The 16,191-nt window shown below is 39.5% G+C and overlaps 1 protein-coding gene across 7 annotated transcripts in view; it reads right to left on the reverse strand.

The window, feature by feature from the left end:
- RAPGEF2 (Rap guanine nucleotide exchange factor 2) overlaps nt 1-16,191 on the reverse strand; it is a 171,397-nt gene that overhangs the window by 3,776 nt on the left and 151,430 nt on the right. For 4 of the 7 annotated variants that reach the window (XM_052690321.1, XM_052690326.1, XM_052690322.1 and 1 more), the window contains 10 exons: nt 13,477-13,717; nt 12,851-13,234; nt 11,931-12,142; nt 11,717-11,840; nt 10,945-10,968; nt 9,681-9,904; nt 8,661-8,849; nt 6,564-6,716; nt 4,267-4,492; nt 2,277-2,836 (listed from right to left, as the gene is read on the reverse strand). In XM_052690321.1, the coding sequence (XP_052546281.1) occupies nt 2,277-2,836; nt 4,267-4,492; nt 6,564-6,716; nt 8,661-8,849; nt 9,681-9,904; nt 10,945-10,968; nt 11,717-11,840; nt 11,931-12,142; nt 12,851-13,234; nt 13,477-13,717 (2,337 nt within the window). The remainder of the gene's footprint in view (nt 1-2,276; nt 2,837-4,266; nt 4,493-6,563; nt 6,717-8,660; nt 8,850-9,680; nt 9,905-10,944; nt 10,969-11,716; nt 11,841-11,930; nt 12,143-12,850; nt 13,235-13,476; nt 13,718-16,191) is intronic. The other 3 variants (XM_052690323.1, XM_052690327.1, XM_052690324.1) reach the window with 2 other exon arrangements.

The following is a 16,191-nucleotide window of genomic DNA, read 5'->3' on the forward strand; positions in this document are numbered from 1 at the left end:
GTAATGAAGTATTAATGAAAAGACATTCACCAAATCACATGAGGAGTTTGCTCTAACTTAGCAGCTGAAGCTGCTCCATCAATTACACAGAATGAAACATTCATTGGTCAGAGACCAGCGATGTGGAAGACACAAGAGTCCACAAAAGCGACAGCCATCATGAATATCAGCATCTCCCCAAAAGCATGTCTATCTTAATCTTGAAGATGGACTTAGTCCTTAAAAGCTCATCTCTTTCATTCTTAGCAGCTTGCTGGCAAAGGAAAAAAGGAAAGAAAAAAAATGAAAGAAAAGAAGAAAAAATAAAAGGACCGGATTTCTTTCTACAAACCTTACTAACTAAGGCAAAGCTACAGAGGTAAGAGACCTCATTCTCCTGCTTTTTGCATGCATCACCGACCACTGCTCTTGTGGTTTTAATTTCTGCAAAATTAAGTCTTGAAATCATTCCTGCAAGAACACTAGTTGAATAAGATTTTGTACAGGAGATGGAAAGCCCACATACTTCATGGATCTCATTGATGTTGAGCTGTTTACCTGAACAAGAGTTAACTCTGGCCATATCCAGTGTACCCTCGCAGAGAGAGGGAAGAAAGAACGATGAAGAGTTTTAAACAACTTCAGGAACAGACCAGATGGGCACTGATTTCATGATTCTGTATTGTGGAATTTCATATTTAAAGATGTTAATTAGGACTTCGATCTTGAACAGTTTTTGTGAGTCTAACCCTTTTATGTGCCTAGTCACAGTACAAAGGCAAACACGGCAGGTAAAAAAAGCCTGGCACAGCAAATTTACTCTTCCAGTCTTGTCATACCCTGTATATTCTTGCACAAGTGATGAGGACAGTATCAGCCCGCATTATGCAGTATGAAATTGACTGAAAGGGCAGTACCAGCTCACAACTGGCTTTACTGGGCTGGTGGGTTTTTGCTTTTACTATTAGCAAACCAAATCATCTCACATGGAATCCAAACGCTTTTCTTGCACAAATACATGCAACTGAACAAAGCAACATGAAGAAACTTTGAGAATTTTTGTTCAAAGATTTCAGAAATTTTGATTTTAAGTAATTTTGACATAGAATAAGTTCTGTAGAAAAATTCCACTGCAAGAGATCAATGATACCCAGAGCTGCATTTGCAAGCACAGGTATTAGCACTGAATGCATGGAAGTTACACAGCTGCAATTTTTGGATCTTTTTCACATTCTCCAAGGTCTATAAATGTATATAAGTGTAGTGGCAAGCTCAGCCATGAGAGGCAAGTCTGGAAGCACATCTGTTGGTGAAACCAAATGCATCAAAGAGTAAAATTAGAGACTGGCACAAATCAGAACCTCGAGTCCTGAACTGAGCAGCTCCCTCCTTTTCACAGTTCAAGGATCCAGAGCTGCACCCAAGCTTTGCAGCAACAGGCCATGGCTAAGCAAAATACTTGGGCAGAAAATGGAAAAGCAGCTTATCACAACGGTCTCAGCATGACTTCAGTGTGGCAGGCTTTTTCAGCTGTGTCAAAGCAAAATGGCTTTCAGATGGCTCTTCGTAATAACCTGAGGAAAGGCACTCCCAGCAAAGGGAAGTGAAAGATGCAAAAAAATGTGGAGGGGTCTTGGGTGGCCCTACGACATCTGGGATGTGTAGAAGGAAAAATATGAGAAGTGTTAAAACACTGCCAAAGCTACCTTTATGTTAATTTATACATTATTACCTCACTGGATGATTATAAATGTAATACAGCACTAATTTCTTAAGGAATTTCTTCAATTTGAGTAATCTAAAGAAATGCCTCAGCTGGTGTCTAAACACAAAGTGACCCCATTGTTACAAGGAAGGAACATTCAGAAGTAAGGAATCATAAGGAATCACCAGACTGGTTACACAACTGCAGGAAGGAAAACGCTTCTAAAAAAAAAATAAATCAGGCCACATTTATAAAGATACCTAAATATAGAATGCAGAGCCTTACTGTGAAGAGAATGCACATTTCAGAACTGACACCTATACACAACAACTCAAAACAATGTCCAGCAGTTGAACTAGTTTTGTCTTTTTTTTAATGATGTATGGCAGAGTGTCTCGAAACACGAAAGAGCTGCCTGAACTGAGAAGCAGCTGTAAGCGGTAATTTCTCTAGCAGCAAAAACCGAGTTAGAGGGCAAAAACTGAGAGACTACAAAATGTTCCATTGTGCTTTCAAATCAAACCAGACAAAAGAAAAATAGGTTTAGAGCAACGCTACACACTGTAGGTAAGTGAATTGAAATTGAACTCACCAATAAGCCCCTTTGTAGTACTTGACGTTACTGGTATGTGAGCAGGCACGGGAGCTGGCTTTGCCTCCTCTGCTGGTATGGATGCCACGCAGCTGGTTTCAGCTTCAATAGAAACATCCTTCCCACCCCTTCGCTTTATGGTACCTGTGTCACCTTCTGAGTCCTCTCCCCAGTAGCCCGTTGAGGATGCCCAGCTTGCTCTGGACTGCGCTTGCTCGAGGCCCTCCCTGCCTTGACTTTGCCGGCCGTACTTTGTGCCATGATCGGAGAACATCAGCTGGTCCACGTGACTGCCTGAGGCCCACAGTCCTGCCCCATCGCCCGAGTTATCAAAATGAATGTGTCCAAAAGGCAGCGTCTCCCAGCTTCTCTGGTGCTGTATTGTCTGTATGTTGTCATGGGAACCACTTGAGCAAGAAGTCCAGCTACCGCGGCCACTGTCAGCTGCATCGAGTGAAGCTCTGTCCCCCTGATCCTGTGACAGTTCTTCCGTGCTGGGAGAAGACAGAACAGTAGCTCCAGCATACAGGCCTCTGTTCTCTGACAGCGGTGCATAAGATCTAGATGCACATTGAAGAGGGGGAAAAAAACATCCAGCGTTGAAAGCAGAGGTCCCTTACAAAGCACACAAAGAACTAAGCAATCAAAAAAATGAGCACACTGAAAGTTTTGAATCAACTTACGCTGTACTTGCTCAAAAGACTAATCTGATTTTGAGCACAGAACACTTTCCTTTTAAGCTCATCCTTAACAGAGCCAATAGGAATAATCACTGGGCAGCTCTCTTGATGAAACTAACACTCTAGTGGAGTCACCTCAGAATGTAAAATCTTCACTTTGCAGCAGTCCTTTAGGACAGGCAAACACCACTGAGATACACAGAACAACAGGGAGCAGACTGCGAGACAGCTCCCTACCGCTTTTCCAGACAAGCAGTGCAAATAACCCAAAGTTAGAAACTGAGGTTTACCAGGAAGTGACTGAAGCTCAGCTTTAAGGCTTCTGCTCATTCACAACACTGAATGACAACTTACCAGTAGTTCTTGCAAAGGAAATTGACTGCAAAGTTACTTCTGGAGAAACATACTCCTTAATAGAGCAAGTACATTCTCTGTAGCCTTCCAGTGGCTGATCGAGTCTGTATCACTTACATAGCAGCAGGGAAAACTGACCAAGTGTCAGCTTGGTTTAGCAACTATCAGGACTGCTGTGAGTTGTGGTTTGAGGGCAGCTTGCTATGCAGATTGGGACCCTCATCTGATTTTATACATCCTATCAAAGAGCTTGCACAGCCTGGGATTCCCAGAGCTGAAGCACACCACTTTCGGAACAGGTCTGTCATCCACAGACCCTACAGGACTCAAAACCAGAGAACTAAAGTTTCCAAATAATAGCTCAGAAAAGCAACTGGGTCTCAGGCTCACTGACAGAGATTCAGAGAACTCCTTGCAGCACTAGCTTACCCACCTTTAGAGAAGTTAATTACCTAGAAAATTACTTAGAGAGCCAACAGCCAACCACGAATTTTAGCTTCCAATTATTGTTGACTAGGAGAGAGATTTGGGGTAAAATATTTCTCAGATAAAATTGCACTTTTCTGTAAAAACAGACTGGAAAATTACTAGCTATTTCTGCTCACAGTGCCATTCCCAAATAACTGCATCAATAATTTGTCATCTAACTCAGTTAATTCCCCATCTTAAAAATTGTCAGAATACTCATCTGCTACAGAGGGGAGTCTACAGAAACACTAAGTGCTCAGATAAGTCTACTGGAAGAAAGGTCTTACTGCCATAGACCTAAAAAACATGTGTGAGGGCAAAAGAAAACAGAAACAGAAGACGATCACAAAATTCAGTAGCGAAATAGTGGAATTTAAGGGCAGAGGAGAAAAGGAGAATTTGAGAGAGATCCAAGGAAAGTTATATAAACAAATATACATGCCACACACTGTATGAAAGTATAATTTAAGTGAGAATAAAATTCCTACCCTAAGCTGTATTGATCTGGCTCAATCACGATCCTTCTATCAATTCTTCCCACGCCAAGGTTAGTCTCCACAATGCTGACAGAATGCCTCTGTCTCCTCTCATCATGCAGGGACGCTGGCATAGAGTCAAAAGAAGAATTGCTGACAATACTAGACCTGGAAGAAATTTCGCTGTGACCAGAGTCTGAAAAGTTATCCACTGTGCCACTGGGAGCCAAAGTGTAACCTGCAAAGGGAAACATCACTTCAATCAGTCTCTTACAGGCCCACTCAGCTGGCAAGTTCAACTGCTGCAACTGTAGTAAATCAAAAGTATGATATGTTTTACACACAGAAAAAGCACTGAGAAGGAAAAAAAGCAGTTTAAGATTGTAGGGAATGTGAAACACTCATTTAGAAACCAGCCACTCACCTTCCTTCCCTTCTCCCTTCCTCCCCGAGATTATTTTCAAATGCATTGTATTTGTGTTCCTACATCATGAAATCTCACTTTTCATGGGAAAAAAAACAACAAACAACAGCCTATACATAAACACTGCCACCAGGTTTGGAACAGAACAGGTACACTAGACAAGATTAATGCTCAAAAGTAATCCATCAGACTCTCTCATGCAGTTTTTGTGCTCCCCAACACAACCCTTCAGAGGCGAACAACATGTGCCACGTGAAGCACATATGTTTGGACTCACTGTTTATTACATATCTTGGTGAATAAAAGGCCTATAATGCTTTTTAATTAAATTTAAAAAAAATAATCAAGGTTTTCAAGCCTTCTTTGTGGTACTTGGCTAACTAATTAAAATTCAAAGGACAGTATTTTTGAACTATGAGAATTACACCATCATTTGGAGGTAGCACTGACACTGCCAGACCTGCAAACAAGTCACATAGGTAAATTCAGCTTTTATTTCAACACTGACAAAATGCTCTTACAAGCTAGGTTGAAGGTCATTAAACAACACACACCTACAATTGTTTTGCTTTCTATCTATATTAAGTGTCAAGATGACTTGAATGATCTGTCTCCATTCACACTTGCTGAGAATGTGGAATGAACACTCTCAGACTTTCTGAAAGTACCTATCATTAGCTTAGTGTCACCACCAAGATCTTGAATTTTAAAATTTAAAAGCATCTTTATGATTTGCTTTTCAAACAGTAAAATACCTTTTAATGGCAGCTCTGACCAAAATTACCTAAATTCACTTTTTGCTACTACAGCATTTGGGAAAAATTGGGCTGAGATCTTACAAGGCCCAAGATGATAACCTAAGTCTTCTTCACATAGCATTCTCCTCAATCTCAATATACATCACTTCAATAGAGATTTTGGATAGGCTTTTATACTTTTATGCTATATTTCTCTCTCCTCTTTTCAGATCCCAGCTTACCCAGTTGGACTTATTTTTCTCCCTTTGGTTTCCATTAACTCCATCTATCCCAGAGCTCTATAGCAAATTGATATTCTTGCTACTGCTCTCAATTCCAAAAAGAGAGGAGGATCTGGATGGATCCATTAGTTTGGAGCCACAGGGTCTCGGTTACAGAGTACTGCCACCCACCAGGTTAAGGAAAGGGTTTAGCTATCCACTTGATGACAAAGTAGGAAAATTGATACCTGCCTGTTTCAAAACCTTATGATCTCCATCCAATTTGGGGAAAGTTACTTCTACAGCAAAGCCTCCAACACACGCATTGCTTTGGCATTTTATTACAGGAACTCAATCTCAATATATGCATTTTAAATTCATTTTAAATGTAACCAAAATCTTTTAAAAATTAACACCTCCAAGAAAGTTCCAATGTGCAATTCCATTCCTCAAATATCCGTGTTTGAGTAATTAATTATGCTTCTATTAAAATGATCGTTACTGATTTGTATCCCAACTATCTTAAGCTTGCCTGCCATACATAGGTCATTTCCCACCCAGCCGGGTGACAGAGCAAATAATTCCTTTAATAGGTTAATGAGCTTAATGAAGTTTAAAATCTTGTACAGCAATCTGCACGTACTGCCACTGGCAGAAGATGCTCTGATGGGAATATTTTTGTCAGAAGCAGCTGTAATGAGAGTGACCTAATGCATCACAACCCGTACCAGTTCAGGCTTCCTTGCCTACTACTATCAAGCAGGGCCTTCAGCTGTCCCACTTGAGCACCACCTCCTGCTCTCTTGCTGACCATAGGTGCCTGAAACAGGAGCAGTAATTTATTCTGAATGTACAGATTTTCTTTCAGAAACTTCCAAAGCCTACGACCTTCAGGAAACAGAGGGAGAAATGTTCTGCATCTCGTACCTTTCCTGGGAGAACTCTGTGGTGAGGTGGGAGGAGAAGACAGATGTGAAGATGCACTTGATACTGCGTCTTCAGATTGTTTCTTGTGGCGGTCCAGGCTTCCTTCTTCAGACAATGAAAGAATTTTCTTTAAAGCTTGTGGGGAGTTAATGCCTTTAAGTAAGAATGAACGCAGGCAGATGTAAAGTTTAATATAAATACATCTTCCTATTTCACAGTGCATTTATGGAGGGAACATCATCTAAGAAAAAACACTTTTCTCTTTAATTTGCGAGTTTCTAACAGTGGCTTAAATGAAGTAAAATTTTATGGATCCAAGTTGAAGGAGGGAAGATTTAGGTTGGATGTTAGGGGGAAGTTCTTTACAAGGAGAGCAGTTAGGCCCTGGAACGGGCTGCCCAGGGAGGTTGTGGATGCCCCGTCCTTGGACGTGTTCAAGGCCAGGTTGGACGGGGTCCTGGGCAGCCTGATCTGAATGTGTATGTTTGGTGGCCCTGCTGGGCAGGGGGGTTGGAACTACATGATCCTTGAGGTCCCTTCCAACCCGGGTGATTCTGTAATCCTACTGTTTGAAACACAGTGCTGCATTTCTGTAACTCAGTTAAACCAGTCTTTCATTTTTGCCACCGAAAATAAATATTTTGCTGCAGAAAATCTAATCCAGAGGTGGTGCTTTGCAGTACTGCCTGCACAACATACAAATCAGGAATAAGCACAGCTGTGGTCTCTGGCAAAAGAACTGAAATGATGAGAACACACAATGCTCAATGCTCAGTTAAGGTTTACATTGTGAGAAGTGAAACAGCTCTGTTTCTTTTCCAGACACAGAGCAGTCCAGAAGGGCCAAGGAAGCTAGACAGATTAAGAAGATTGGCTTACAAAATAAGGCCATCCTGCAGTTGCCTTTCTCCCTTTAGAGAATTATTTCTGCGCCGGTTTATTTTGGGAAACCAAAGAATAACAACATCTTTAAGATGATGTATGATGTAAAGATCTAGGGCACAAAAAATTGCTTTTCTGAGGCAACATTTATCTTTGTCTTTTTCCACCCTCTCCTCCCCTCAAAAAACACATCCTGGCATACACTTAAAAGCAAAAACGGAGCTTCTCTGGCAGTTTTGTAAATTTCTGTTTTGTGGTAGAGGACATTTTCAAACCTTCTACAGACTCTTCCTTTGATCTGCTGGATCACAACGCTGCTATCAATAATTCACAGCTCCTTCATCAACATAACCCAGTCAACTTTTCAGAAACTTTCCCACCATGAGGAAAAATACCATCTATGTAGCTTCAAAATGCTTTTAATATTAAAATTTAATGGTAAAATTAAGAGGGAGATGAAGACTGAGTTGTTTCTTGCCCATTTTGCTGCTTTTAATTCTTCTCTAGCAGTCTAAGCTGTGCACAAATAAACTAATAAAAAGCGAGAGATGACTTCAGCTCTTAAGCAGATCTTAAAAGTTCACTTTACCTACATATATAGGAACATAGATTTGGAAGACAAATTGGAAGTAATTCCAATACCCCTTAATCTTTCAGCTTGACACGCAGGCAGCAGCACCAGCTTAATAGTACAAAGCACTAGGGATCCAAATCCAGGGACCCAACTCTCTAATTGGAACGTAGGCCCACGTTTGTAATGATGAGCACACCACTTTTGTAATTAGTCTGGCACAACTGAATTTCTTATGATATGTTCAACTTTAAAGAGAGAACAAAACAAAACAAACAAAAAACAAAGTAGAAAAGCCATCAGAACTTCTGAGGCACTTCAGGTCACTGAAAAACCTGATGTTTGTTAATCCACTTGGAAAAGCCAAGGTGTTAGTGCAGATAGCCAGAAAAATTCATTATTTCCACCTGTTATTAAGAGGTAAATAATTACACTGATTAAATTGACAAGGATGCTTTCCTGGCAGATTTCTTTCTTCCCATTTCTAGAGAAGATACTTTTACACATATGCTGCATGAAACTGCATAATTTTCCTATAATGCTACCATAAATTAAAGTCTCCATCTTATTTGATTAAAGTACTTCCCTGACACGAGCAAAGAAACCTCAGAGTACTCCACTGAATGCTTCTTTGTTTGACTTACCAAATGGTGGGAGGTCTTTGACGGGCACTTTCTTGCGAGAGGGATAAAGAGATACAGCAGGGACCTGCAGAGCTTGGTTTGCTTTGTGTTGCTGCTGCTGCTGCTGCACTTTCTGCTGAATTCCTGCCCGGGGAGCCACTGGTGACGTTTCGGATTTCCCAGATCGCTTGTCTCCTGTATTCTTTGGCACTTTGCAAGAAATGGGAGAAAGCAAAGATTGACTATCAACCACAAATACAGTAGGAGTTCTAAGCTGAGAAGTGCCAAGCCCTCCAATTCAAAGTTTAAAAAGTGATGAAATACTGAAACTACAAATGCAAGAGGACACATCTAGAGCTAAACAGGAGGAAAAGGAGATTTAATTTCATTTAAAATCTGTAGATCACCAAAGAACCTTTTCTCTTTCTCAAAATAAAACTCTCATCAATTGACTATTGTTATAGTTCTTAAAACGTGACCAGAAGTACACTGAGCTATGATAAGGACTACAGTTGGTTTAGGGCAGATGTAATTGATACAATACAACCCTAATATCGTAATTAGCATTTTTCGCCATCTTGAAGGAAGGGAAAAGCATAAGATACAGCATTCTCTAATTAAAGTGTGACAGATTTCCAGTTCTGCTTTCCCCACCGTGCCTCTGAAATACCTGGACATGATGGAATTCCTTTTTCTCTCTCAAGATGAGGTCGCCTGGGACGACTAGCCCTATTCATACCAACACCCTGAGCGCATCAGAACTGTAGAGGATCTTTTGGTCTCTCTGGATCCTTCACACAGACAAATCAAAAGAACTCTTGTGCACTTCAGCATTACGCCATCCGAAAAGCCTACATAAATTTCTATGCTGTTAACCTCTAAGATGACTCCCTTAAGATTCAGAGATGCCCAGTACTTGCTCAAGATGAGTTATATGATTTTCTGCCTCATTTTCTAGTTGCCATTCCAAATAATTCCTTGCATTAGGAAGAAATACATTTAACAGCCTCCTTACAACCCACAGCAAATGGTAACGCTCACATGTGTTGGTGGCTGGCTCACACTGTAGAGACAGAGTCTGGAGGCTTTCTTCATCCATTTCCAGATCCAAGTTTGAGAGATACTGCTTCACTTTCCGTGCCATCTGAGCATCTTCATAGAGCTTTTTAGCATTAAGGAAGGAGCTGCGACGGACCCTCTTTTTATGACCCCCCGCTTGTGCGACATCAAGCACAGCTGCATTTGTACTGCCCTGGCTGAGAGACCTGGAGTGAAGGAAGGGGGATAAGAAGGGGAAAGGATGAGTTAGTTTGACACGGAATCGCTTAACAAGCATGAAACGTGCAAAAGATTGCATGAATGTCAGTCTATGGTCAAAGCTCACATGCCTCATTCCAGTAAGTCAAACAGCTATAACAGATAGAAGGATGAGGATCAGGAAAATCTTTTTATTTGGTTACAGGCACTACTTTGATTACATAAGTATTTTAACCTGTTCTGCTCCAACTAGGCAGTATCACTTCACACATCAAGAAAAGCATTCAAGCTAGCTCTCTCACATAAGCCAGCTATTGAGAAGACTGGGCATTAGGAAAAGCTCATGCAATAAGGCAATGCTGACAGAAGACTATAGCTGAAGTTTATATTTCAAGACATGTAACAGAAGGCATTTTTTACAAGTATCTTGGGAGCTTTCAGTCTGACCATATACAGAATGTATAACACAGCTTTAAGGAATAAAACTCACTTGTAACTTCCTAGCTCGAAAAGAGCTCTTTCTTAAAAATGATTTGCCTGTTCATGCTGACATAAAAGTCATGCAGATTTTAATGTATGTACGTCAACATAAAAGCTATGCATTTTTCCTGAATTGATAAGAATAAAAGTTATGGTTGAATTGTAGTGGGAAAAAAGTTTAGCAGGTTCTGGAGTTATAACGTTTGTATTTGACTTAGTAACATGGTAATTGTTTATCAGCCTTAAGAAAGTTAACACCAATTTTTAGCAGTTGCTAACTTCCCACTTCACAGTTTCCCTTTTACTTAAAGTCACTTTTTTGGCAACAGATATTGGAGGTGGTGGGAATAACACACCACTGCTATTTATGATCACTTGAGTATTTTACAGCTTTTGTGTATTAACCTCAAAAGAACTCCTGATCTAAAACATATTGTCAGTTAAAACAAAACAAAACAGGGTTAACAAAAGAAAGTATCAAAGCACCAGAAAATTAAGGATGGCAAGTAGGAAGTAATGCAAATGGCAAGGGAAGAATGAATGGCTGTGTGCATTGTCTACCACTTACCCCAAACTCCTCCATTTCTTCTTCCTGCAAGTGAGAGCCAGGAAGAGTAAAGCATGGGTTTAAGAAGAGACAGAAAGATCACAAGCTCAGAAAGAAAAAGACCAGATCTAAGGACAAGCAGTTTCTAGAAGCCCACAAACACTAAAAAGATTCAGCTACACAGTCAGATATTACAAACTCTTCTAAGTTCAAATTAAGAAAAACAATATGCAATAAGCTGATTTAACATAAAGGCAAAGACCATTCACTCCACATTTTTAATGACTCTAGCTTACACTGTTTCAAATACAATCCCATGTATTAAATCAAAATGATAAAGGTCTCACACATTGACATTTCAAGCAAACTAACACATCTCCCCCACCCTTCACCTGATGCAATCTTTTTTTTTGAAATAAAATAACCAGCAGCTAAGAAACAATAAAAACATCCATATGTGTGTGTGTGTCTGTGTGCAGAATCACAGAATTTAACGATTTCTCCCATTTCAGAACTTCCTTTGATGAATGCAATACACGGTTTGGGTTAATTGTTAACAACAAAAAACCCCTCCATACTGCTCCACTGCATCAAAGGGGCTCAGAAGCGTTAGACATCAGCCCTGAAAATCAGTAATATTTCCTGTTCATACAGAACTCGCTGAACAACTGCCAAGGACCTGCTGACAGGAAGAAAAACATATCCTTTACTCTCCAAGTGCACGGAGAGGCAAGTGAAAAGCACCTCTTAGCCTCCAAACTGGTAACAGCTCTGCCTTCCACAACAAGCTTACCTAGTTCTAAACATTAAAGCAGGATCCATGTTGACAGATGCCATGCGACCAACGTGGCGAATTTCCTTGGCGATCATCCTCAGCTTCTCAAAGTTGACTAAGCCTTCCACTTTGGAATCGTTTCCTAAAATCAACCATAATTAACATCACCAGTGACCGGGTGCCAAAGTGAGTTTTTCTTAGCTGGTAAGAGATGAAGCACTTATGTTTTTACCTTCGTGAAGGAATGTAAGGTCTTTTTTGATAACGGGAAACAGGGGAATAATAGGGGGCTGCAGATTTTGGCTGTTAAGGACATTACGGTATTTTGCCATGTTCCTAGATGGATCAAACAAGTCCTGTAGATCTTGGAACAGTTTTTCATACTTGCTTGGAAGCTTTTCCCAAGTAGTTCGGAGCCTTGCAACCGGTGCCAAATTCAGGCCACTTGAAACAAACAAAAAAGTGCAAGAAGTTAAAGAACAATAGGAAAAAGAAAAAAAAGCCATGCTCAACTTTTAGGGAAAAATATCACTTAACCAGAATAGCATAGCACAACACCAACAACACCACAAAACTGAAAACTTCCTTTCCCAGTGTGCATTGCAGAAAAGTTAATAACAACACAAGTAGTTAAACATTTTAGAGAATATCTACTTATTCTTACTACTTTGGAGCAGCTTCTGCACTGGATAACAATGTTGTATATTATAGGTCAGTATCAATTATTTCCAGATTCCCAGAAACGTCACCTACATAACGTTTAGGTGATGACAGCACAGGGACCCACCTTCTTGCTGCAGTAATCCACCTGACTTGATTGCATCTAGCTCAAATTTTGCTATGAAAGACTCCATCTATTTGAGGCTATTCTAAAGCTGTAGCTGGTACACTGTCACTGTCACTGAAGACAGTACCTCATGCAACAGCCAGCACGTCTTGCTTATAATTTCTAACTCTTGAAAAATTTGGTATAGTAGCATTTCTAATAGTATTTCAGCAAACATTACAGTTTCAAATTCAAATTACAGGAAAACACCTTCCTGATTGGATTGTCAAGTGCCACTGTTAGCACTATGAATTTAATGCATTTTTTTAAACAGAGATAGGTAAGGCTTTTCTTTTTTACTCAAAATAGAATTTGACATTCAATACCTAATGATAGCAAACATCGAGTTGAAATTCTTGCATTCTCTGCAGTGCAGTGCTATCTTAATGAAATGCTTGATGATTTTCATCCTTTTCAACTGGTTGGTTTCTCTTAGAATCTCCGAAGCTACCCAGAACGTTTCTTGATTTATCACTTCTTCAAACTTCTTTAGATTAGTGCAGCCTGTTTTTGATTTGAGTTTAAACAAGTCATCTATGTATTCTGTGGGTTCAATGTTACGGAATAGCTCAAAGTTCCTCATGGAGAGCTGGGTGGCCACCTCAACGGTACTGAGCTGCAGTAGGGAAATTTGACTCTCTCTTAATAACTCTTGAGCATCTTCATCTGAACAAAGAGTTTCTGTTTCCATGTTGTTCTTCAGGTAATATCTGTAAGAACAAAATTCCAAAACAGACTTGATACAGTATACTCAAATACCAGTGAAAATTAACATCTAGCTGTAACCACAGAATAAATTGAATTTTAACATGCTTTGATATTAATTAGAAATTAGAGAAGAGGTGATTTCTTGTAAAGAAACAGAATGATAGTAATTAAACAATGCTTCTATTAACAGGATTCTTACTTAGCAAACTAGCATAGTCAGCTCTAGCTTAGTCTCTAATCTCACCTGCCACTTAGCTGTATCCTGTCAGCAAGCTTGGATAACTGATCAGGAAGCCTCCTTTGTTTGATTACACCCTCAGGTGTGACAGAGACTTCACACAGTGAATACGCATCAGGGGTAGCAGTGAGAGCAAATTCCCTGATGGCCTGGATGACCACTTCTTTTGCAGTTGTGTCCTTACTGATCATGATGTAGCGACTTTGCTGGTCCGCCTTGAAAACCCTCAGAACTTGATCTGGTAAGTCTGAAAAAAAGTTGCATGCAAGAAGTACAATTCAGTAATGAGAGAAAAATCAAAAGAGCTTAAGAACGAGCAACATTATCAGTCACGTTGAACCAAACCCCTAATGCTATTTCTCTTTATTTCAGTATCACTGTTATCTCCCATTCCCACGGAACAAGAATGCTGTTCATTTTTTATTCTCGTTGTTTTGTTTTTAAATGAAAGACTAGTTCTGCCAACATTCAGAAAAATACAGCTATCAAAGGGGAAAGCTATGCAAACACTTCCCACGTATGGACAGACGAGCTAATAGGATTTTCTCAGGTGTTGAGCGCTGGTAAATTCCATTTAAGTCTGGGAGTAGCTAGAAATGCACATATAATAGCCAGCTGTATGCAAAATAGACTGCTGTGGTGTTAATGCATCCAAGTTCTTAACTACCAATGAGACTCCATCCCTGATAAATTTAACTCACTGTATCAAATGTGTAAATGATTGAAAATGTCATCACTAAAATGTCGTCACAGGGTGTAAGACTTAAACAGTCAAAGAAAGAAAGCTTTTCTAAGCATTTAGGGTTCATATATTCAATTCAGTTCACGTTTCAATTCATGACAATTCCTGAACTGAATGTGTACAAGAAAGCTGCTTTTAGGAAACCTGGAGAATTGTCATCCTAATTTCAAGGCTGCATTTGGTATTTCTACCATCTTATTAACAGTTTGAAATCTAGACCCATTAATCAACTCAAGTTAGATTGTTGTAATTGTATTATAAAAAGAAAACAAAGAACTAAAATTGTACTTCTGTCCAGCATTATTATTATTATTTTCAGCTTTTAAATGACAAGATAAAGTACTTTCAATTAATTTAATTTAATTTTTTGTCTTTATTACAAATAACCTTTTCTAGTATTGTACAGCATGTTATCTGGTCATCTTTATCTGATTAGAACTTTTTTTTTTTTATTATAAAGGTCATATGAACAAGATAATAGAAAGTAACAGAAAGTCTTCTGAATGTACAACCAGAAGTGATCATTATCTTCAAGACACTGGAAAAAATGACATACTGAAAAAAAGAAACATGCATGTTGAGAAAACAAAGGCCTTATTTGACGACTTATGGAAGAAGAGACCTGAAAGTGCATAATACCTATTCAAGGTACTGTATAAAACTTAGGTCAAGCAACAGAAATCTTGTGAGAAAAGAACAAAAATTAATGTCTTCCCACTACTGCTCCATTTCTCTAAGATCATTTGAAAGCAGCAAGGTAAATCCTTCTGATATGAATGGACACAGGTGCTAAAAAGGCTGTTGAGACATAAATGGAACCAACCCCATAACTGTCAAGCTCACGGTAATATTTTTTTGCATCTTGAGGAGCAATAATACTCAAGCACATTATGGCTAATTACATTATTATTTACCCAAAATGCATAACAGTGTAGGCCAATTTTAAGCCATTCCCAAGTACCTGAGTTAAATTTATGAATACCTTTGACAACCAGCAAGTCAATTTTGCCCATCACCACCAACTCATTGACCCATCTGTCTTCAGTAATTAGTTGAAAAGGGACCCAGAGCAGGGCCTTGAAGACATTTCAACATACTTTGACACTGTAGGGAAGGCAGATGCCAAAGACACAACCATTCAGAGGAATTACTAAGAATCAGAATGCTCTGTAGATCCTGTTGTGTCTTGCTGTTACAGAAATCCTTGCCACTCAAAGAACTGTCACGAAGATGGGAAGCTCTTGCACACAACTGGAGGAACTCACTTAACACTCAAAAGAAACAAGTGTTTTGCACGAGGAGAAACCCTGCTCTGCTAAAGCAGTGAAGTTAATATGAATTATTAAGTATGCATACCTATCAGAGCTGGTAGCAAAGCACTAAGCAGCATACAGAGAAGTCTACTACCAATCAAAACGATTACAAATGCAGCAGTATTAACATGTAATTCAGCACATGAGTTTTTAAGTAAAACAGATCTTGAAAAGAATTGTAATTATCCCCTTCACTCCTTTTTAAAAAGGAAACTGGAGTGGCAGACAGAAGAAAGCAATGCTTTATGGTAGCAGTCTAATCCCACAGAAAACTTGGGGAAGAGTACCAGTGACTGATAGGTCATCGTTACTATATTATTTTGGTTCCAATCGAAGACAGCACAAGAGAAGGGAAGTCAAAGTATTATTGACTATATGCATGTTCAAAAATAAACCTTTGCACGTACGTATTTGAAAACGTCTGTATGACTGAGAAGAAAAACTAAAAGGACTCCGTGCAGTTTTTAAGCTATTTCAAGGAATTAGGACCTCGTTTCCTCCCCAAAGACCACCCTTTCAACATCAGCTGTTTTATTTTTTGCCCTGAGAGATATCCCTTAAAGCCTCAAAGGATGGCCACTCTACTACTATGCATTCAATTTCCTGCAAGCTGCCTCTGTCTCCATCTTTAATATAGCCCAAGGTAATATAAGAAATTAAAGCTGT

This window comes from Tympanuchus pallidicinctus, unplaced genomic scaffold (assembly GCF_026119805.1).
Source record: "Tympanuchus pallidicinctus isolate F22 unplaced genomic scaffold, pur_lepc_1.0 scaffold26, whole genome shotgun sequence".
Lineage (NCBI taxonomy): Eukaryota > Metazoa > Chordata > Aves > Galliformes > Phasianidae > Tympanuchus > Tympanuchus pallidicinctus.